Source organism: Globicephala melas, chromosome 3 (genome assembly GCF_963455315.2).
Source record: "Globicephala melas chromosome 3, mGloMel1.2, whole genome shotgun sequence".
Classification (NCBI taxonomy): domain Eukaryota; kingdom Metazoa; phylum Chordata; class Mammalia; order Artiodactyla; family Delphinidae; genus Globicephala; species Globicephala melas.
Genome location: NC_083316.1, coordinates 90,780,973 through 90,804,170, shown reverse-complemented (window position 1 = coordinate 90,804,170; position 23,198 = coordinate 90,780,973). Strand labels below are relative to the sequence as shown.

The 23,198-nt window shown below is 37.5% G+C and overlaps 1 protein-coding gene across 8 annotated transcripts in view; it reads right to left on the bottom strand.

The window, feature by feature from the left end:
- Positions 1–23,198, bottom strand: part of CAMK4 (calcium/calmodulin dependent protein kinase IV) — a 243,687-nt gene that overhangs the window by 42,561 nt on the left and 177,928 nt on the right. For all 8 annotated transcript variants that reach the window (XR_009563442.1, XR_009563441.1, XM_060296093.1 and 5 more), the window contains 2 exons: positions 10,543–10,633; positions 8,432–8,506 (listed from right to left, as the gene is read on the bottom strand). Coding sequence is in view for 6 of the 8 variants with exons in the window: in XM_060296093.1 (XP_060152076.1) it covers positions 8,432–8,506; positions 10,543–10,633 (166 nt within the window). In the remaining 2 variants the exon portion in view is untranslated. The remainder of the gene's footprint in view (positions 1–8,431; positions 8,507–10,542; positions 10,634–23,198) is intronic.

Here is a 23,198-nt window from a genome sequence, read left to right as displayed (position 1 = left end):
GGCAGCCCCTTATATTGCTGACAGCTTTAGATGTGAGAACATTGTTTTGTGTGTATTGAGCTCAAATCCGTGCTTTACAACATCTATTCATGATTTCTAATTCTGTCCTGTGGAGCTTCTACTATTTGACAGTCTCAATGATAATGTGGTTTCTTCTCTTCTCTCTGGCCTCCTAATGGTGAACGTTGCCCAGGGATCAGTGGGGGTCGTTTCCTTTTCTGCTTTGGTGATGCTAGATAGTCTCATGACTTTAAATAGCATTTATATGTTGATAATGCCCACATTTATATCGACAGCCACACCCTTGCTCCTGAATTTCAGACATATACACCCCTCTGCCCACATGTCACCTCCACTTGGATGTCGAACAGGCATCTCAAAATCAACAAGCCCCAAACCTGCTGCTCCCGAAGTCTTCCTCATCTCAGTTAACGTTAGCTATATCTTTCCAGCTGGAGCTCTCTGATCCCTTCTCCGGCCTACTCTTGCCTGCCTACTGTTTCTTGCCTCAGGGTTGGTGTGCTCTGTCCCCTCTTCCTGGAATGTTCTTTCCCTAGATATCCATGTTGCTTGCTCTCTCCCTTACCTCTTTCAAGTCTTTGCTCTTATGTTCCCTTCTCAGGTGAAGCCTTCACTGATCACACCTGTTTAAATATTAACTCAGGCTTCCAGCACTTCCTATCCCCTTTCCCAACTCTATATTCTTCCACAGAAATTATATCCTCTTTCTATATAATTTACACATTTACTTTGTTCATTATTTGTCTTCTCCCACTAAAATGTACCTTTCTTAAAGAAGAAATTTTTTCACTGCTATATCGCTGCTATATCACCTAGAACAGTGCCTGGTGCATAATAGGAGTTTAATAAATATTTATTAAACGAAAAAAGAATAAAGTTCCACAGAATACCCTTGGTTTAGGTCAGTATCAGACCAACACAAAGGCCTCAAGAGACTCATTTTCCTCTAAGTTTAAAATTTCCAAGACAGCTTAAAATAAGCCTGCACTCAACCTGCAGAGTCCCTGTCCTTCTGCAAGGTCAAGAACAAGATGAGCTACAACCTTTCCTCATCACTCCTGCGTCTATCCCCAGTCCCACTTTTCCCTTTACCTGGCACTTGTTCATTTGGATCAGGCACTGCTAGCACGCTGGGGACAATCCTATGATGGCTTTGGGGACTTAGCATATCTCAGGGAAAACGAAGGGCTGTGATCAGGAAGGGGAGATGGATCTGGGACCAACCTGCTTATCGTTCTTTGCTTTCTTCCTTGAGCCTTCCCTACTCCCTTCCTATTGTCAACAAGCCCCATGGGAACCCTAGTGTACACACACCAGCCTGTCAAGGGGAAACTTATACACAGTGCAGATGACATTTTACTATATGTTTATTTCTTCTAGTGTTTTTTTTTTTTTTTTTAAACTTCATTGCAAAAAGGAAGGCATCATTGTGGGTTTTTAATTAGCTCTCAGGCGAGATAATCCCCTACTTGATTAGGTTATCAATGTAATTGGGTACTCACTATTTCACCTTAACTATTTAGTGTTCTAGAAAAGAACGAAAACATGAAACTATCCTGAAAGCTTGTATTTTAGACTATTAAATTTACTTCTTTTATCTCACTTAAATTTTCCAATATTTTTCAAGGTAATGTGTGTGCATGTAGATAGAAATCTCTTCTGACTGTAGACTGTTGAAAATTGTAATTTTCGTAGAGTGAATGTAATAGGTTATTTCTTTAGAACATAGCATGTGGTAACAAGGAAGGATTATCCCTATAATAATAAAACCTGGCAAATGCCAAGAGGAAATAAATTCTTAACAGCTTCTGGACCCTGAAAATAGAATTTGGATAAACAGACAAGTAGGAGTGTAAAATATGAACACATATAGTTTAATTAACTAAGCCTATAAATAAATTAGATACTTGGTATTAGACAGAAACATTCTTTTATCTAACAACTTCCACACTGGTTTCTTTTCTACTCTAACAGCTTGTATTTCTTTTCTGTGATGGGCATGGGTAGGTCTGAACACCCACAGAATTCAAGCCTCAAATATCTGAACCAGTTAAGATATTTTGGAAGTAATATTGCATAGTTATATTGTAGCACATTTATCAGGAGCCATGGCCCAATGGATTTTTTTTTTTCTTGAGACCTGTTTCTTTTCCCAACAACAAGATTTTGAGAACTTCTTCAGTGTTGACCCCCTCATGGACTATGTTAGAGCACTAGTCATTGATTCCATTTATCTGGATCACAAATTTTAGTTTTCTGGCCTGGAGTTTAGTTTTGACTGGGCAAATTTCCCTGGAAATAATGAGTATTTGCTTAAACACACAACATCTGTGATATTTTTTCTTTTGAGATTCACTTATAGGAGAACTCTCTGTTATTAATAGCCTGGGGCAAAGGTTCTATAAGTGAGACTGATTGGGTAACTTTCCTTTTTTAATTTCCTGACAAATGACAGATGGTATCACATAGATACCCACTCTCTCCAAAGATGTAATTGAAAAAACCCTTCTATTCAAAAAACTAGACGCAGCGTACATAAGGATAATTGACCTAGGATGTAATCGTCCTTACATCAAGCAAGGAAACAAGGTCAGCCTTCCCCTCTCTGTCACTGTTCCAAGTTAAATGTAAAGTCTCTGTGTAAAGTAATGCTTTCCATAGCACGACAGTGATTCTTGCCAGTTTTGCTCTTGCGTTTAATTTCCAGATCATTCTATAAATGAACAGTTCCCGCCTCACCTAAATATTCTCAGAAGGTTACATGGCAAACTGATGACAGTACTTATATGTGGTGAAGGGAGAAAGGGCTAGAATTGAGGTTGATCCTCAAAGAGAGCTTCAGCCTTGTCTATAAATGGTCTAATTGTTTATAAGACAGATGAATATAAATATTACTATATTACATTAAAAAAAATTCAAAACCCTGCATCTTTCCTCCACTCTAGATCACCTATTTCCTGTGCCCTGGTGTTACTGGGACTTCTGTTTTTCCCTAACTCAGCTTTTTCAATGCTTTCAGTGTATCCTTAAAATCCTGCCCCCTCCTTTGCTCCCACTTGGAGGTAATATTCTAGTGTATTTCCTGTGGACCAAGAGTATGTATGAATATATGTCTCTTTATATATATTATTATTATTTTTAAAGTTTATTTATTTTTTGGTTGTGCTGGGTCTTTGGTGCTGCGCGCGGGCTTTCTCTAGTTGCATTGTTGCAGTACGTGGGCTTCTCATTGCGGTGGCTTCTCTTGCTTTGGAGCACAGGCTCTAGGTGCACGGGCTTCAGTAGTTGTGGCATGCAGTCTCAGTAGTTGTGGCGCATGGGTTTAGTTGCTCCATGGCACATGGGATCTTCCCGGACCAGGGCTTGAAACTGTGTCCCCTGCACTGGCAGGCAGATTCCTAACCACTGCACCAACAGGGAAGTCCTCCCTCTTTATATACATTATGAACTTTACTTTTTAAATTAAATACATTGAACTTTATTGTTTTTGATTTCTAAGCCTGCCTCAGCCTATATAATAGTAATTCCACACATACGTTTACCACTTTAGAGTCCACAAAGCACTTATATTTTCTCTCTCAATCTCCACCCCTGCCCCAGCTTCCTTGCTGCTTTCTCCTCCTTTCTGTATAATATAGCAAATTACTACTTCCTGATGAGTCTCTACCTATAGCAGAGTGGAAGGATTATCTTGATCTTGTTCACCCACTCAATTCCCTTTTTCCCCATTACACAGCCTCAAGGGTGATATGGATATCTGCAGGGAAAAAAACAGCAAATGGAAAATAAGCCTCCATTATGAGATGGCGTTATCTGTAAGATGGGCCTGTCTTATAAGATGGCAAAGACAAGCATCTGAAATAGTATTTTTACAATAATTTTTTTTTTTTTTTTTTTTTTTTTTGCGGTACACGGGCCTCTCACTGTTGTGGCCTCTCCCGTTGCAGAGCACAGGCTCTGGACGCACAGACTCAGCAGCCATGGCTCACGGGCCCAGCCACTCTGCGGCATGTGGGATCTTCCCGGACCGGGGCACGAACCCGTGTCCCCTACATCGGCAGGCAGACTCTCAACCACTGTGCCACCAGGGAAGCCTTACAATAACTTTATATTAAAAAAATAAACGATTGGATTTAGGAGTAGATTGAATACATTATTCACTGAGAAGCTGTTTATGGAGTGACAGGAAAGAGCATTTACAATAGCTTTCTAATTTGTCTTCTTTTGATCTCTTTTCTCTCTCAAATCCATCTGTCATAATGTCATTATCAAGGTATTTATAAAATACAGGTTTGATTTAAAAATATAATTGCCCTGATTAAGAACCTTTGCTGGATCACTATTATCTACCAAAGCAAGTCTGAATTCCTTAGCCTAATGTACAGATTCTTTTAACATTTGGTCCATCCTACTTTTCCAAGTCCATCTGTATTCTCTGTACCAAAGACTCTATGTTCCAGTCATGCAAAGTGACAAAGTAACTAACAGTCCCTGAACTTTTAGATGCTACCACTCCTCTGACTTTTCTCTTCCTGTGCTTGCTGACAAACAATGCCTTGTGGCCACCTCTTCACTTGTTGAACTCCTACTAATCCTTTAGTACCCCTCCTCTGTAAAGGTCCATCTAAGAAGGATTAATTATTCCCTCCCCTCTAAATGCTTGAGCCTTTGGCTCAGATAAATATCTAACTTATTACAACAAATTTTGATTTATGTGTACAGGTCTTTCTTCTTTTATAGCCTATGAAATCCTTAAAGGGCAAGATCATACTGTGTTCACTCTTATAATCTCAGTGACTAACATGGAGTCTATTAGACATTCAATGTTCATTTTATCAGTGAATGAATCATTCATTCATAGAATGACCATTCTGTACTGCTGCAAGAAAGATTTGCTCTTATCACTATTATTATTATTTATTTATTTATTTATATTTTGGCTGCACGTGGGATCTTCGTTGCGGCATGCGGGCTTCTCTCTAGTTGCGGCGTGCAGGTTTTCTCTCTCTAGTTATGGCGCGTGGGCTCCAGAGCGCATGGGCTCTATAGTTTGTGGTACGCAGGCTCTCTAGTTGAGGTGCATGGGCTCAGTAGTTGTGGCGCGCGGGCTTAGTTGCCCCTCGGCATGTGGGATCTTACTTCCCCAACCAGGGATGGAACCCACATCCTCTGCATGGGAAGGTGGATTCTTTACCACCGGACCATTGGGGAAGTCCCTCTTATCACTATTATTAAAGCCACTGAAAGGACTGCTATCTCTTAGTCACTGCAGGGACCCTGAGAGATCACTAGGGTAAGTTCTCCCTGATCCTTCAATTTCAGGGCTGCTCAAGTCTCAGAGAATTTCTCCAACCTACCTACCTCCCTGGAATACTTATTGTTCAGTATTAGATAATGATTACTAAATTGTCCACCAGCTTTATTCTTGTGGGAAATCCTTAATTTGTTGTCTCATTCTTTTCTCAATCCTCTTTCAATGCTTCTGTCAATTGGTCAGCAATTAGTGGTCACAAACAGGCAACCCCATTTGGCACATAGTACTAAATTCAAGGTTCTTATTTTTCTCCATATTGTTGGCAGGATCTGGAGGCAGGAAAGAAATTCAGGATGAGGACAAATAAGGACATATGAATTAGAGAAAGGAAAAGTTCACACGGCATCATTAGAAGGGAAGGGTGATAGGCTGTCCGCTAACAGTTCTAAGGAAAATGAAAAAGAGCATGCCTATAGGGAACATACTGCAATGGTTTCCACATTAAAAAAATATTTATTTACTTATTAATTTATTTGGCTGCATCAGGTCTTAGTGGCGGCATGCGGGCTTCTTTCTAGTTGTGGCGCGTGGGCTCTAGAGCATGCGGGCTTAGCCGCCCTGCAGCTTGTGGGATCTTAGTTCCCAGACCAGGGATTGAACGCACGTCCCCTGCATTGGAAGGCGGATTCTCAACCACTGGACTACCAGGAAAGTCCTCACATTTTTTTCTGAGAATGAAAATCTTACTCATAAGCCTGTGGTAGAGATAGTGAGTCGTCTAATGCAATATTCATTCTTTGTAATAGAACCCTGAATTCATTTGGGACAGCAGCACGTGCAGCCAAGGGACATATTGCCAGTTTCCCTGGCAGTGTGGAGGCTATAACTAAGTACTGGCAGTGTGGAGGCTATAACTAAGTACTGGCTAATAAGATATAAGTGGAAGTGACATGTGGGGCTTCAGCAAGCCTGTTTAACAGTGAAAATGTGCACTCTTTTTTAGATTTGTTTCCTTCTGGTTGTGTAGAATGCAGATATAATGACTGATTTCAAGCAGCCATTTTGGACTGTGAGGAAACATACTCAGGAATGGGAGAGTAAGACAGGAAAAGTCTGAATCCCTGACACTGAGATCCACCACACCTGCAGAGCCATAGCTGTGGAACCCATCAGGATTGCCTATCTCTAGACCTCTAGCATCAGAGAAATTAACTTCTGTCTTGTTTAAGCCATAGTTATTTTTAGTTTTCTGAGTTTACTCCTAATTGATAAATTACTCCTGTCCTCAAGGATCTTAAGATCCAGAAGAAGAATATTTGGCACAATGTAAAGATTTAACAGAAAGATAGGTACACAATTCTGTGCACTTACTGGATTTATGAACAATTCAGCTGCAAGAAAGTAATCTAAAATATTATTATTTTAGACCAGGGAAACTAGCTAGTTAAAATCAAAATTATAAAATGTTTATGTGAACATGGAAACATGGAGACTGGTGTGGAAGAATGAATGAGGCTGTTAATATTGATTACACATGTTTGGATTTTCACTTCTTACAATGACCAAGTAATACTTTTGAGGCTTCAAAAATTAAAATAGAGAATATTTTAAACTAAAAGCAATAAATGATGAATATTTCTATGAGGGAAAACTATACTGATTTATCTATGTTGCTTTTTTGAATAGGGAATTCTATAAATCTGTTTTCAGGACATTGTATACCAAGATTCTCATCCCTGATCCACTAATAACTAGATGTGGAATCTTGGGGAAGTTATACTCTTTTGACCTTAGTAAAATGAGAATGTTAGTAAATGAATATTAAAGTTTCTTTCAGCACTAATATTCTGTGAATTTAATCATACATTTGCTTCAGTGACTATCTTACTGCACCTCTCCAGTCTGATTTCTATGAATTCAAAAGTTGTTACAATGAGTTAGTAATGTAGTTCTTATGTGCCTATTTCTGAGGTGGGGTGACTAACAAATATAAATGCCATAGAAGAATAAGACAGATAACTCCAAATACCACCCTTCTCCTGTGTCTCCATAAAGGCCTTTCCATATGCATAACCTGGTATTTCCTAAGATGCGATACTTTTTTGGTTTCATGTCTGTTCCCCTATAGATTGTGAACCCCTGGGGATGGGGGTGGAGGCAAGAAATGCCTCTTCCTGGTGCCAAGCACTGGCCTGAAATACAGCAGGTGATTTTGCTGAAGAGATGAGCGAGTGAAGGAAGATTTGTGTAAAAAGACGATGATCCTAAGAGAAAATGATAGCTAATCTTATGACTGGTAACTTGAAGTCTTGTCTCTTTTCTTTGTAATCCAGATTTTAATTAATTTGTGACATATTCATTAGTCAGAAAAACTTTAGAAATTCTTGATAATTTTTGCAAGCTTTATAGGCTTTTAGGTTGTTGCCAGATTAATATAGCTGTCAAGGAAAGAAGGGCGAGCTTCATGCTGGCTTGGATCAAATGCTATTGTTCTGTCTCTGGATTATGAACTGTACTCAGGGTACCTTCAGCCCATTCTGGGAGACTGGGCAAGAGGATGGGAGGACTGTCCCACAGCTCATCTCTGGGGGACTCTGGCGGTGAAACCCCACCTAAAGCCGTTGTCCTAGTGAGGCTAGGCCAGTGCCATCCATGAGAACTACGGGCTACCCCTCTCTCACTGTAGTCTTATACACCATCGGAATTAATGATATATGCTCTCCTCACACACCTTCCTGAGTAAAAGCAAATATATGCTCTCCTCACACACCTTCCTGAGTAAAAGCAAATAAGTGAAGTAACAAAGGGCTCATGGCTTTAATCCCAACCACAATGCTGTTTCCCTGCCCTTTTCCCCGGTGACTGTCTTTCTATTCCTGAGTGGGTCCAAGAGTAGCTACTACCTAAAAGCAGGTACAGAACACCCAGTCCTTCCTTCTGAGGGCCCCTCTCCCTCCTGCTGTCTTAACAGGGGTGCCCTGAAATCAACATCATTGAACCCCTCATGCAGAACAACAGGTGGCCTGAATGTCATTTATATATGCCTTCCTCATGGAGACTTACATCAAATTGTGTTTCAAATAGAGATATTAGGAGTTAAAAAAGATCAGATCATTGAATACAATAAAAGTAAAATATCGGTATTAAAGAACATACCGCAGTACCCTGGGGTTCCACATACTGTCTTCATGAGCACTTGATGTTCCACGATTTTAGAGAGCCCAAAATCAGCTGAGATAAGAAAAAAATTTAATGAAGTGAGTCGTTTCTCAGCTTTTATATGATGACAGATTACTTTTTTGTTATTCAAAGTAAAACTTATTTATTTGTTTGTATTTGACATTGGGGTGGATATAGATAGGGGCCAGTCACCTGGGACAGTAAACTAAAAAAAATTAAATAATAATTCATGCCTTGCTTTAAATTGGAAAAAAAATACCCCATGACTCCCAAATACATGTTATGCTCTTCTCTATAATTACTAGCTTTCAGTAAATAAGCTATTTCTTCTTGAAATAATAGTTGTGACAGATATATTTTGTCTAATATTAATTCTGAGATTTGAAACTAACTCTAAAGGACAGTACAGAATTATTGATATAATTCAGAACTTTTAATCCACTGGAAGAAATCAAAATAAAAAATTAGACTTTTGTAAATGTCAGTAAAATGAACAGAAATATCAAAGGTTTATTCTGCTTCAAAATAAGTAATTTTGTTCTCTAGTATATTTGACGGATAAGAATTTACTCTTGTATGAGGAACATATAACTTTGTGCAAAAATTCTTATTTATTTCTCAGAATGGTACCTAGATAAAACATTAACAAAAGTTGCTACCATTATGGTCTATTTGCTGGGCTACGTCCTTCTCACCCAGGAAACATAAGGAAACAGTTCAAGGCCATTCTTCAAGAGAGGCAGGTACAGAATTGATGCCATTTTAGACTTCAAAGATAAACCCACATTTCCATGGAGGTGCTGCTGATCCTTATCAGAAAAAGCAGCAGGAAGTCCTTCAGAAAGAAAGGCTCTCCTGTCTAAATTAGTATCTATCCATCCATTTAAAGAAATTTCTTGAAGGATAAAATCTTTGAAAGTGATGTTAAAGGAAATGGAAGCCTCCCTGCTGCCCACTGCCTTTCAGGAGTGATTATGAGAACAAGCTGGCTGCCCAGCATGACTTCAGTATTTTTTCTTTAGGTTCTTGCATTCATAAAGCACATTATGTTGTCTGAGCTCTTCCATGATATGTACAACTTAATTTTCAAAAGTGTTAACATTTATAAATGCAGTGAACTCATCAGATTAGCATTATAAGAGACAGCGCCAAAAAAGCAATGCCCTTTAGAGGATTTAGCACAGATTCTACTAAGGAGATTTCACCTAAAATAAATTTTATAATTATTTTTGCAAACAAAGATTTGCTCTGTAAGGGACATGGAAAGTAAAATTTAATACACGTTTTTCTAAAATGATGATTTAATGATCTCTTTGGGTAGATCAGAACTTCCCAAACCATCTTTGTAGTTCTTCAGAGTGCTTACTGGGAGAAAAAAACCAAACCAAGGTTTCCAGAGTCAAATAAGGTTTGGAAAAAGCCTCACAGACACTAATTTAGATGTCACTCTACACATTAGCATTTTTAACTTTCTCAAAAGTCCTGCAGAAATAAAAATCTTGTTTAACTGTAAGTTGGCATTTCTTAACTTACTTGACCAAACTTAGCACCTCCACAAACCATTCCCCCCACCAAAGGGAGCGGGGAATGGTTCACTCAACTGAGGACCAGTGTTCTGTGGAGTGTACTTTGGGAAATACAGATCTCAATTTATCTCTGTTCATATAAACAAATGATTCAGAGCCCAAATTCACTGATATGTACTAAGCATTTTGTGTCAAAGTTCTTCATTACCTAAAATTAAGCTCCAACTAACTTGTGCAATAGGAAGTGTCATGTAATCTGTGATTTTCTACTATATAAACTTATCTACAAAATACAAGGTCACCTCCTGAAGTCCCTGTCATTTCCAAGAGCTGTGATTCCTTTGTGTGTCCAGCAATGAAGCACCACCTTCTATGCACTAATTCAGGTAAATATTCCAGGAAAGAGCACAGACTTCCAAAACAATGCATTATTCCTTTATAGACACCAATATTTGAGGAAATTGAATGGAGGCAAAACTGGACAGAGCAATATTTACAAATTCCGTGGAATAAATTTCTTCTGCTTTGGGAAAAGGGATCATAAGACATCAGGAAACATACCAATTTTGAGTGGTGCATCTGGGGCTGGAGTTGCATAGAGAAGGTTCTCTGGTTTGAGATCACGATGGACAATCCCATTTTCATGTAGGTACTAAACAGGGAAAATAATTAAGTAACATTCACACAATTATATTTATGGTTCCAACATTTAATCTTTCCAGAATTATAATAATTTTTTACTAAGTTATGTGATTCAACAACACACATACTATGATTTAAAAATAAACACCATAAGGGAAAATATGTTTTAAACTATATGTCATTTGAGAATAGCTTATACATATTTTCCTAAAAGTGAAATGCAATTTAAATTGTATAGAACCAACTGCCAGAAATAAAATATTTACTTCTCAGAGAATATTGGTTGCAGTTCTCATATGCATATTACCATATCAGTTCAAATTGGCTAATTATTATTATTATTATTTTTTGCGTACATGGGCCTCTCACTGTTGTGGCCTCTCCCGTTGTGGAGCACAGGCTCCGGACGCGCAGGCTCAGCGGCCATGGCTCATGGGCCCAGCCGCTCCGCGGCATGTGGGATCTTCCCGGACCGGGGCATGAACCCGTGTCCCCTGCATAGGCAGGCGGACTCTCAACCACTGCGCCACCAGGGAAGCCCTTGGCTAATTATTATTATAATAAAGTCAAGGTGCTCTGTGTTGAAATTTGTCTGATTTATTATCTGAAAAGCATAATTGTATGTGTCATCTTAGAAGTTCACAACCATAGCAAAGATTTCTTAATTATCATTTGAACAGGCATTTAGATGTGAGTAATTATTATAGAGAACTACCCTTAATATGAAAAATATTGTTTAATGACAATGAATGCTCTCATAGACTCTTCTGAGGATTAGTATATCCAGCTATCAGTATAGAGTATTATACTTGAGATTATCTTAAAAATTACCTCTAACAACTCCATTCATTTTATTACATTTTAAATTATTTTGTAAATCATCTGTAATTAAACATGTAACATACTCTCATTGTGAATGTTAAAAGTTCTACCCGACCCTGCTTCTCTTCCAGGGGAAGCCTCAGGTCCTCTCCAAAAGCAATCATTCATCAGTTTGAAATGGTCTGAACTTTTTTCTATGCATTTACAAATATGAGTATATGTATACAAAGAAATATCCCTGATTTTTCCATTTTATTACATCAATGTATCATTAATAAAAGTTTTTACACTGCTCTTTTTTTTTTTTTTTTTTTTTTTTTGCACTACGTGGGCCTCTCACTGTTGTGGCCTCTCCCATTGCAGAGCATAGGCTCAGCGAGCCGGCTCCGCGGCATGTGGGATCTTCCCGGACCGGGGCACGAACCCATGTCCCCTGCATCGGCAGGCAGACTCTCAACCACTGCGCCACCAGGGAAGCCCTACACTGCTCTTTTTTTTCACTTAACGTGTCTTTGAAATCTTTCCCACATGTCACCACAGCTTATTTTATTTAATCCTTGCATCCAGTTTTTGTTTGATGTCCACCACTTTTTATTTTGCTATTCCCATTTTGATGGACATTCAAGTTTTTAAAAATTACAAATAAAGCATTAATAAACCATCAGTACTTGGATATTTGAGTATTTTTGCTGGCGTTTCTCTAGGACAGATACCTGGAAGCAGGTCTGGTGGGGTTAAAAGGTATACAGACTTTTAATTTTAATATATACTGCAAAATCACTTTCCTAAAAGACTCCATCAGTATTTACTCACATAAACATTGTAAGTGTATATGTTTTCCTAATATCTTTACAAAATTTATATTTTTAACTTTTGCTGAGCTGGAGTATAAAAATTATACCTTAAGTTTTGTTTAATTTGTCTTTCTCTGTTTACTGGTATAGTCTAGCTTCTTTTCATACCTTTACTGGTTTTCCTTTTCATTAAATGCCCATTCAAATCCTTTGCCTATCTTTCTGTTGGGTTAAGAGAAAAAGTTGCCAGGGTGCTGTAGTTTTTCTCCTTTCCAATCTCATAGGGGAAGGGAGGAAGTCCTTCTTTCTTTCTATTCAAGCCAAGTAAGAGGGGATAAACAGCTTCAAGGTCACTTGACATGTGTCACTTAGTGATTTGGGGAAATAGGGACTGATACGTGGCTCACTCATGAAAAACTGGAAAATGGTTGGAGCAGGTGATTGAGGAGAGAGGGTCTCAGTGAGACTCAGCTGCCCTCAAATAATAGGTGGACAAAGAAGCACATTTCTCATGGGCCCAGTATGGACTGTGCAGAAGGGAATCAGACACTAGTCTCCCAGAAGAGGTCCCTTTGCTGGAGTGTTTCCTGCTGGGATGATGCCACCTCATCTCAGCATCACAGCAAGCAGAACATGAGGGAGGTGAGAGTAGGCAGCTGAAGGGCCACTCAGATCACCTGGAGTGAGAGAACTGTCCTGCAATGAGTCTCTGTAGAGCTATCAATGGTGTCTCATAGGGAAAGAACAACAGGCATTTGTAACCTGCCACACCCATAGATCACTGGTGCCAGCACAGAACTGTTCCTGTCTGGTAAGACCAAGTCTTAACCCTCCATCTCCTAACCCACTCACTCTTCATCATCGCCTTCACATCCCAACCCTGGAAGGACCACAATCAGCATCTAGCTTGTTGAAAAAGAGCAAGAAAAAAAGAAGAAACTAACAAGAATTCCTACCCCCTATGTTTATAAATTATAGATCCCAAGGTGGGGAAGGGAAGAAGTTTAAAACTGGATGAGTCTTAAATTTTGGTCTTGTCATGAAAAGATGCTCAACATTGCTAATTATTAGAGAAATGCAAATCAAAACTACAATGAGGTGCCACCTCACACCAGTCAGAATGGCCATCATTAAAAAGTCTACAAATAACAAATGCTGGAGAGAGTGTGGAGAGAAGGGAACCCTCCTACACTGTTGGTGGGAATGTTAAGTTGGTACAGCCTCTATGGAAAACAGTATGAAGGTTCCTCAAAAAACTAAAAATAGAATTACCATATGATCCGCAATCTATTCCTGGGCATATATCTGGACAAAACTATAATCAAAAAGATACATGTACCCCTATGTTCATAGCAGTACTATTCACAATAGCCAAGGCATGGAGACAGCCTAAAGGTCCATCGACAGAGGAATGGATAAAGAAGATATGGTACATATATACAATGGAATACTACTCAGCCATAAAAAAGAACGAAATAATGCCATTTGCAGCAACATGGATCCTACTAGAGATTATCATACTAAGTGAAGTAATTCAGAAAGAGAAATACAAATACCATATGATATCACTTATATGTAGAATCTAAAATATGACACAAGTGAACTTATCTGTGAAACAGGAACAGACTCACAGACATAGAGAACAGATTTGTAGTTGCCAAGGCAGGGGTCGGGGAGAAATGGACTGGGAATTTGGGGTTAGCAAATGCAAACTATTACATATAGAATGGATAAACAACAAGATCCTACTGTATAGCGCAGGGAACTATATTCAATATCCTGAGATAAACAATAATGGAAAAGAATATAAAAAAGAATGTATATATGTATAACTGAATCACTTTGCTGGACAGCAGAAACACAACATTGTAAATCAACTATACTTTAATAAAAAAAGTAAAAAATAAAATTTTGGTCTTTTCCTTACCCAAGAGGGACAAGAAAAACTATGGGCATGGCCTGAAATTTTATTCATTGAGGAGAAGAATGGATTCACAGTGTTAATGCGTCAGGACAACAGTGAGAAAAACATAAAGTTGCTTTTGTTCATGTCTTACCAGGTCTAGCTCCCTCTTTATACTAGATCATTATCAGGTAGATAATAATACCATTCATGTCCTAAGCACTTACTATATTCCAAGCACTATTATAAACACCTTAGATCTCTTAGTTTATTTAATCTTAGCAGCAGCTCTGTGATGTAAATCATATAATTCTTGTTCTAGAAGTGAGAAAATTGAGGCATAGAGAGGCTAAGAGATCTGTACAATGTCACAACTAGAGATTGTGGTGTCAAGATTCAGACCTGGGCATCTGGCAGCAGAGTCCATACCTTTGCCCATGTCATGATTCCCAAGCAGGTGCTCAAGAACTACTTATTTCTTGATTTTGTAGGGTGGGGATGAGAGGAAAATAAAAACGAAGGAGAAGAGGGGAGAATAATGGAAGAGAGGGAAGGTAATAAGAGAGTGGGAGGAGATACGAGAGAATGACAGAGGACCCCACACAGCCTCGAATGATACCGTGGAAAAAAACACCATATCCCTAAGGAGGAAGATACTATATCTCGTATATGCAGCGTTTGAAAGGCAAAGATGTGAGTATCTCATATAATAGCTTTGGAGCATACCTAAGAATTGCATAGTTAGGGATCAATAGAAAATATTGATTTTCCTCCCTAATCTAACCCAATTTAGAAGCTCCACTGCTTTGGGAAGAAAATGACACTGAAAATAGCAACACAATAACAACAGCAAATGAGATGACTGACAAGTGTTGGTTTAGCAAGTACTAATTATCTAAAGATTCTCATTAAATGTTGTTCTGGCTTTCTTAAACAGAAATGGTGGTCATGTGTTCTAAGTCCAAATCTAAAGAAAGCAAGACAAAACAAACAAAAACAAAACACCATTTGGCACTCCATAAAGGAGAACTAGACCAGATAACAGAAGAAAAGTTTCAGAGAAAATAACAGATTATTAAAAGTCATAATATAATCATGTGCACATATGGGAGGAGGCATTTAAGTGTATTTTATTGACAAAATGGCAATTTTATTTTTGCTTAGACCCACTGATTGCCTTTCATCAATAGTTAGTATTTTTGACTTGTACGTTATCTCAAGTCAGGAAGCCAGGAAGAAGGAAAACATGGAGTATATGATTTTTTGTCTTCCTCAAGGAGATACAATCATTAGAAGCAGCAACACTTCTAGAGCACCAATTCTCAAACTTTTTGGTCTCAGGACTTCTAGAAAGTTAAAAAAAATATATTAAGAACCTCAAAGAGCTCTTGTTTATGTGAGTTATGCCTAACATTTAGTTACTGTGTAAGTAGTTAACACTGAGAAATTTAGAAATCACTTATTAATTTATTTAGAAATAAAACAATAAACTCATGATGTTAACATATACATTTTAAAACATAAATAACTATTTTCTAAGACAAAAAATTAGAGAGTACTATGCCATTGTTTTAAAGTTTTACAAATTTCTTTAATGTCTGGTTTAATGGAAAACAGCTGGATTCTCATATCTGCTGCATTCTCTATTGTGAAATCACATATCATGTAGACTCTGGAAAATTCCACGGTACTTTGATAAGTAAGGAGAAATGCTTTCATATTATGATGAAATAGTTTTGACCTCACAGACCCTGAAAGGGGTCTCAGGGACCCTCCAGGAATCCCTAAAATATACTTTGAAAACTTGTCTTACAGCATCTGAAGACATAAAAAGAGTAGTTTTTAAGAGCTGAATAATAGGCACACTTCCCCTTATTTTCAAAATAGGTTTTAAATAAAATACATAATCTCATCAAATGCTAATCTTATTTTGACACGTTGAGATCACTGCACATGGAGAAGTGAAGAAGAAAACGATATTAAGGGAAAAAATGCTCCTCAAAATTGGGTACTCATAGGAAAATGTGTAAAGACATTTTATATCATATGAATGATATAGAACTGATTAAGGAATATCTGATCACAGAGAAATAGACCTTATCAAAGTATTGTCATTTTAGCTACAGATTATGGGGATTCAACATAAGTAGACAAAAGGATTAGAAATACTAAGAAATGAGATTATTGGATATTCTAGAATAAACCAAGTGTTAAAAGTAATCTTAATTAAAGTAAATTGAGGACAAGCAAGGAAACAGGTTGAAAACCTAAACATCAGTTTGGGAAAAGATCTATAAAATCTTCTATATGAATCCAACAATTTAATAGGGAGAAATAATAAATAATAAATAATAAATAATAAATCTGACAACAATTGTAGCAGCTAATTACTAAAGGTTATCTTGACTAATGGTAACCTTTAATAAGGAAATTGGAAGAGCAAACAACCAGGTGTGTATGAATTTAATTAAAACTTTGTGGAATAAAAAGAAGGAGAAGGAGGAGGAAAAGAAAGCGTCAGAGGCAGAGAAGCACAACTAATTTACTGGCTCAATTTTTGCAAAGTGCATTCTCTTTTTAGGAAAAAAAAGCATTAAATGACAAGTAGAATTCTATCTGCAGACTAATCAAGATAGGAAACAAATACTTTTTAAGGATTTTATAATAATAAATTTAACGTTTTGGTGCCAAAGGCATATCTTTGCCGAGTTCTGTTTCAGTATTATGCTCTTGGTTTTGATCAAAGGTTAATATAAGAAATAAAGCATAATAAGGTTTTGTGGTATTGTTTTTGAAATGGTTATTAAGGAAAAACATTATGAGAGCTGCTTTGGGGCAATTTACCCCAAGTATACCATTTATTACCTGTGCGACCTTAAACAATTTGCCCACCCTCTAAATCTCAGTTTTCTCATCTGCAAGGTCCACTTTGCAGGCTGTAGTGAGAATCGGAGATGGGGCATGGAAGCCCTTAGCACGTAGTAGATATTCTACTTCATAAACAGTAGTTATTAGGACTCTACCATTGTTGTTTCACATCTCTTACAGAATAAATTACATTTAGAAATCCTTTGAGATTTGGAAAACTTGCTCTTTTCTGAAGTATCAAAGGATACTTTCATCAGAAAATACTTGCTTTTTATTTCATCACATTTTCTTCTTTTGTTTTGGCTGCCAAAAAACTCAGTGAGAAAAAGGTTTCAATTACAATAACTAGCCTAATTTGGATTATTTACTTCTCCCTCTCCCTGCTTTTTTAAAAATTCTTTTTTCCACTTTAATAGCTTTATTTTGTATGCATTTTCATTTAATTTGCCACAACTTCTCTTCCCAAGAAGATGCAATATAAAGTACAGAGAGATAGGATGTGTTATATATTAGTCTTCCCCTTCGAAACAGGTCTAAGTAAAACGAAGACTGAAATTGCTATATATATGTTCATAGTTTATGGTAAGAATGCTTAGAAGTTAGAAAAGGAACAAAGTTTGTGTCAGTTAGGATTTGAAACATTCTTACTATGTTTTTCCCAATTGTAAAACAAAGAATTTCTGTGATATACAGTATCTGTCACTGATAAAGAGCTGCATTTCAAAGCCTGTTGTTTTGCTTGTGCTCCATTCTCCTGGAGCTTTGGTGGTTCTTCAGGAGCTATCCCTGGATGCAGCTTTGGATCCTATCCCATGGCCCCTCCCTACTCAGAGGCATTGCCCCATCAGTACTGCCTTTTTCCCACCTCTCTCCTGCTATTCCCTCTTTCATCATAGAAATATCACCAGACTAGGCCAGCCCTCCTCACCCTCAGTACTCGACTATAATGTCAATCCTCAGGGAGGTTGTACCTGCTCTTCCAAATTAACATGTTCTCTTATATGCACACTCATATGTCCTCTCATTGATGCTTCCTATTTTTCTTTATAGCATATCTGTTTCTTTGCAAGCTTTATGTTAAGGATGTCTCCCTCACTAGACTGAAAACTCCATGAAGACAAGGAAATTTTTCCCTGGTTCCTCAGGTACCGAGTTTCCTCTACAATGCCTTCACTAAACATGCACTCAATAAATACTTTTGAATGATCAATAAATACATTTTCCTATAGACATGTATGTTATTCTACTTTTTAGTCACTAACTTGTAGTTACATATTCAAGAATGATGGTAATCTGCACCTTTTATTCATTTGCCATTATTAATGTCAGAAGTTTAAATTCTTGTGCTTACACTGTAGTGATTCCACAGCAACATTGCTCCGATACATTTAGCTGAAGTAAGGCTCAGCGTTTATATGTTTGTGAAACATATACCATACTTACTGGATAATAATACTTAAGTCACCTCAGAGGTGCTCAGTGAGTATCAGTTAGATAGATGAGATTTGCAGCATCACTTTGAGAAAAGCCAAAATCCAATAAGAATATTTTAACTGTAAGAGCATGCAAAAAGGGGCTTCCCTGGTGGCACAGTGGTTAAGAATCTGCCTGCCAATGCAGGGGACACGGGTTTGAGCCCTGGTCTGGGAAGATCCCACATGCCGCGGAGCAACGAAGCCCGTGCGCCACAACTACTGAGCCTGAGCTCTAGAACCCGCGAGCCACAACTACTGAAGCCCGTGCACCCAGAGCCCATGCTCTGCAACAAGGGACGCCACCGCAATGAGAAACCTGCGCACCACAACGAAGAGTAGCCCCCGCTCCATGCAACTAAAGAAAGCTCATGAGCAGCAACGCAACGCAGACAAAAAAAAAAAAAAAAATCAGGAAAAAGGGTTTCATCTACAAAATGACATTTTGAATAATTACATTATTTTTCTTCTTCTGTAGTAGCATTAAGTTGATAGTTATGGCTGAATTAATTTCTTCACATCCTTTGAAGTTGATCTGAATATTCAATACAACATAAACGTCAGGGGAGTTTGGGGAAAGACACTTGAAAATTCACCTGTTAGTTTTCTCTTCAGTTTTCTTCATGTCTAAAACATTCATAAATTGTATGGGGCATTGTAATAAAATGGAACTGAGTTGTCCAGCCTTAATAACTCATTAGCAAAGAGTGACCAAGCCAAAAGGCCTCCGTTTGTAAATGAAAGAGCCGCACTGGACTCCAGTAGTGAGCCTGAAGAGGACTGGGCCCGCTGCTGTCCCTGCAGTAAGGTTCCTACGTGAGCACCATTATTTAGATTATGGGTGTGGCTTGAAGTGTCTGGATAAAGCAAAGCTTTGCTGGAAAATGCTTGCTGGAGTGGCAATGTCATGGGGAAAGAGAGTAGGATGTTTTACAGAGAGGATAATTATGAATGTCACTGGGTAGGGAAACCTGTGGTGTCAGTTTAGAGTAGTTGATAGGTGAAGAGGTCAGGAAGAACAGTCAGACTCTAATTCTTGTTTCTGATTTTGGTACAAGTCTCCTGGTGTACAAAGTCAGAGTGGGGCAACATGGGTGCTTGCAACAGGTTGGAAATTCATTTTTCTATTTATATATGTGTACATCATAAAAGTCTATTAAGTACATATTTCTAAGAATGGTCTATTTACTAGTGGTGGAAGTATCATTTTACCTATACTATTTTCCTTAGATTCAATCCATGGGTACAAAGGGAGTAACAGGTGGAGCACAGAGGGTTTAGGGCAGTGAAGATTCTCTGTATGGTGCTATAATAATGGATATGTGTCATTATACATTTGCCTAAACCTATAGAATGTAGAACACTGAGAGTGAACTGCAATGTAAACTACAGACTTTGAGTGATTATGATGTGTCAATTTAGGTTCATCAGTTGTAACAAATGTACGATTCTGGTGGGGGATGTTGATAACGGGGAGGCTGTGCATCTGTGGGGGTAGGGAGCATATGGGAATTCTCTGTACTTTCACCTCAGTTTTGCTGTGAACCTAAACCTGCTCTAAAAAATAAAATCTTTTTTAAAAAAGTACTTCAAGTTTTGTTGATTCTTTTAGATTTTCTAAATAGACAATCATGTCATCTATGAACAAAGATGGTTTCTTCCTTGCTTTCCAACCTACATGTTTTATTTCCACTTCTTGTCTTATTGCATTAGCTAGAACTTTCAGTGCAATGGTGAGTCAGGACATCTTTGACTTGTCCCTAATCTTAGAGGGAAAGCTTTGAGTTTCTCACCATTAAGCATGATGTTATCTGTGAGTTTTCTGTAGATATCCTTTATCAAGTTGAAGAACTTCCCTTCTATTCCTAGTTTTCGGGGAGTTTTTATCAAGAATGGGTATTGGATTTTGTCAAATTTTTTTTCTGCACCTGTTAATATGATTTAGCCTGTTGATGTAATGGAGTACATTAATTGATTTTCAAATGTTGAATCAGGCTTGCATACCTAGAATAAATCCCACTTTTTCTTGGTGTATAATTCTTTTTATACATTGTTAGATTTAATTTGCTAATATTTTGTTGAGGATTTTTGCATCTACATTCCTAAGAGGCATTGGTTTGCAGTTTTCTTTTCTTGTAGTGTCTGTCTGGTTTTGGTGTTAGGGTAATGTGGGCCTCATAGAATGAGTTAGGAAGTATTTTCTTTGATTCTATCCTCTGAAAGATATTGTAGAGAATTGGTAAAAATTTCTTCCTTAAATGTTAGGTAGAATTTACCAGTGAGCCCAAATGGGCATGGTGCTTTCTCTTTTGGAAGGTTACTAATTATTTATCCAATTTCTTTAATAGATATGGGTCCATTCAGATTGTTTACTTCTTGCTTGAGTTTTGGCAAATTGTGTCTTTCAAGGAATTGGTCCTTTTCATCTAGGTTATCAACTTTGCTGGCATAGTATTTTTTAGTATCCTTTTAATGTTGATGGCTCTGTGGTGATGTCCCGACTTTCATTTCTGATATTAGTAATTTGTGTCCCCAGTCTCTTATTATTTTTTTTAGTTATCCTGGCTAGAGGCTATTGATTTCATTACTCTTTTCAAAGAACCAGTTTTTGGTCTCATTGATTTTTTTTTTCTACTGATTTCCTCTTTTCAATTTCATTGATTTCTGCTCTAATTCTTATTTCTTCTTTTTACTCTAAATTAGAATACATAAAAGTAATTTGTTATGGATTTTCAAGTACTTCATATATGAATATAAGATTTTTTTTGGTAATTTCAGTAATTCAGGGTTTACAAATACAAAAAGTTTTATCATTCCATTAAACACCACATTCTTTAAATTGCTGGTATTGTCAATTCAGGTTAAATGACATTGTATTTATTTAACGTTTTTAATTGTTAAATGACATTTCTTTAGAATTCACATGATGAGGCTCAGTGTTAAAATTCCTGAAGTGATATTAAGGTAGAAATCTAATATCAAAACCAAAATCAAATCAATGCATCTCCAGAACTTTTTTTTTTTAGATTCCATATATATGTGCTAGCATACGGTATTTGTTTTTCTCTTTCTGACTTACTTGGCTCTGTATGACAGACTCTAGGTCCATCCACCTCACTACAAATAACTCAATTTTGTTTCTTTTTATGGCTGAGTAATATTCCATTGTATATATGTGCCACATCTTCTTTATCCATTCATCTGTTGATGGACACTTAGGTTGCTTCCATATCCTGGCTATTGTGAATAGAGCTGCAATGAACATTGTGGTACATGACTCTTTGAATTATGGTTTTCTCAGGGTGTATCAATACACTGCATCTCAAAACCAAAATCAAATCAATGCATCTCAATTTCCATTCCATGAAAATTCCATGTGAATATAAATGTGGTTTCTGGTACTCATGGAGAATAAGATTTTAATCATATGCAAATATAATAAGCTATTTAATAAACTCTACAATGGAAAAAGAATCATATTTGTACTGTGTTGGTTATATTGTCATAACAAACCATGCTAATTCCTTTTAGCCTACCCATCATTCCCGATATTTAAGAAAAGTTGGATGAATGAATGAAGAAAGTTCTGAATTCAGCCAAGCTGAGCTCTCTTAGTCTATTGTTTGACTTAACTTTGAGGAAAACAAGGATTATCTACAAAATGTCAAAGGAGGAGCAGGTAGATGCTTTCATTTTGAAAACATAGGGCACTGCTATTTGAGAGTCAGCCTCATCATCAGCATGCCTGGTAAGACCAGTCTGATTAATCAGCCCATGAGTGCTGCACTAATATTTATGACCCCCTAAAACTTGTGTTAAAGGGCAACTACTTGTGAAGAAATACAATAATTACATGGACACTGAATTTGGCTACGACGAATTTAAGTCTCCTCTCCAATTTCTTACTATTGACTCACATCAAGGGATGTTCAACTACCATCATTCTGGATATAGACAAAGTGACAGAGCTGATTGCACGTGGAAGAGGTACATCTGTGGAGCTATCATTATTCCCACCTACTCTTGTCCAAAAAAGATTGAAATATGCATTTGTACATATTCCTAATTTGTTTGAGACAGACTTAATTTTTTAATTAAGCATGTAAAGTGCTTCTCTCTCATTATCTCAAATAAGCAGTTTTCAAGAACTGAATCCAAGAGTAAGAAAGCAAAGGCAAACATAAACAGGCACACCTGCTGCAATGCACCTGTGTCTTTTAAAAAGGTGTGACTCCCCCCCACCCCCCGCTATGTGATCTTTAAAAGAGATGTATCTCACTTGTCACATTTGAGTGTTAGCCCTTGAACTCCTTCCGTGCTTAGGCCTCTCTGTCTGCTCATCTGTGTCTCTGGCTTTGGGCCCAACATCGTCTATAACATAATATGGTAGAAGAAGGCAGATGGCAGAGGGATTAAGAGCATAAACTCTGAAGTCAAGTTTTATTTTGTGTTCTAATCTTGATTCTGCCACAAACCAGCTATGTGATCTTAAAAAAGTTACCTAACCTTTCTGAATCTCAGTTTCCTTATCTGTGAAATTAATGTAAAGAGACTGATAGCCTTTGAAGATTAAGTGAAATAATTTACATAAAGATTTTAGCAAAAGCTTGGTCCACAATAAGTGCTTGATAACACATGGTAGTGATGGCTGGTACTATTACTATTGAGATAGTTATTATTAGGTCTTAGTCACATGTGTTCAACTGTATATTCCTC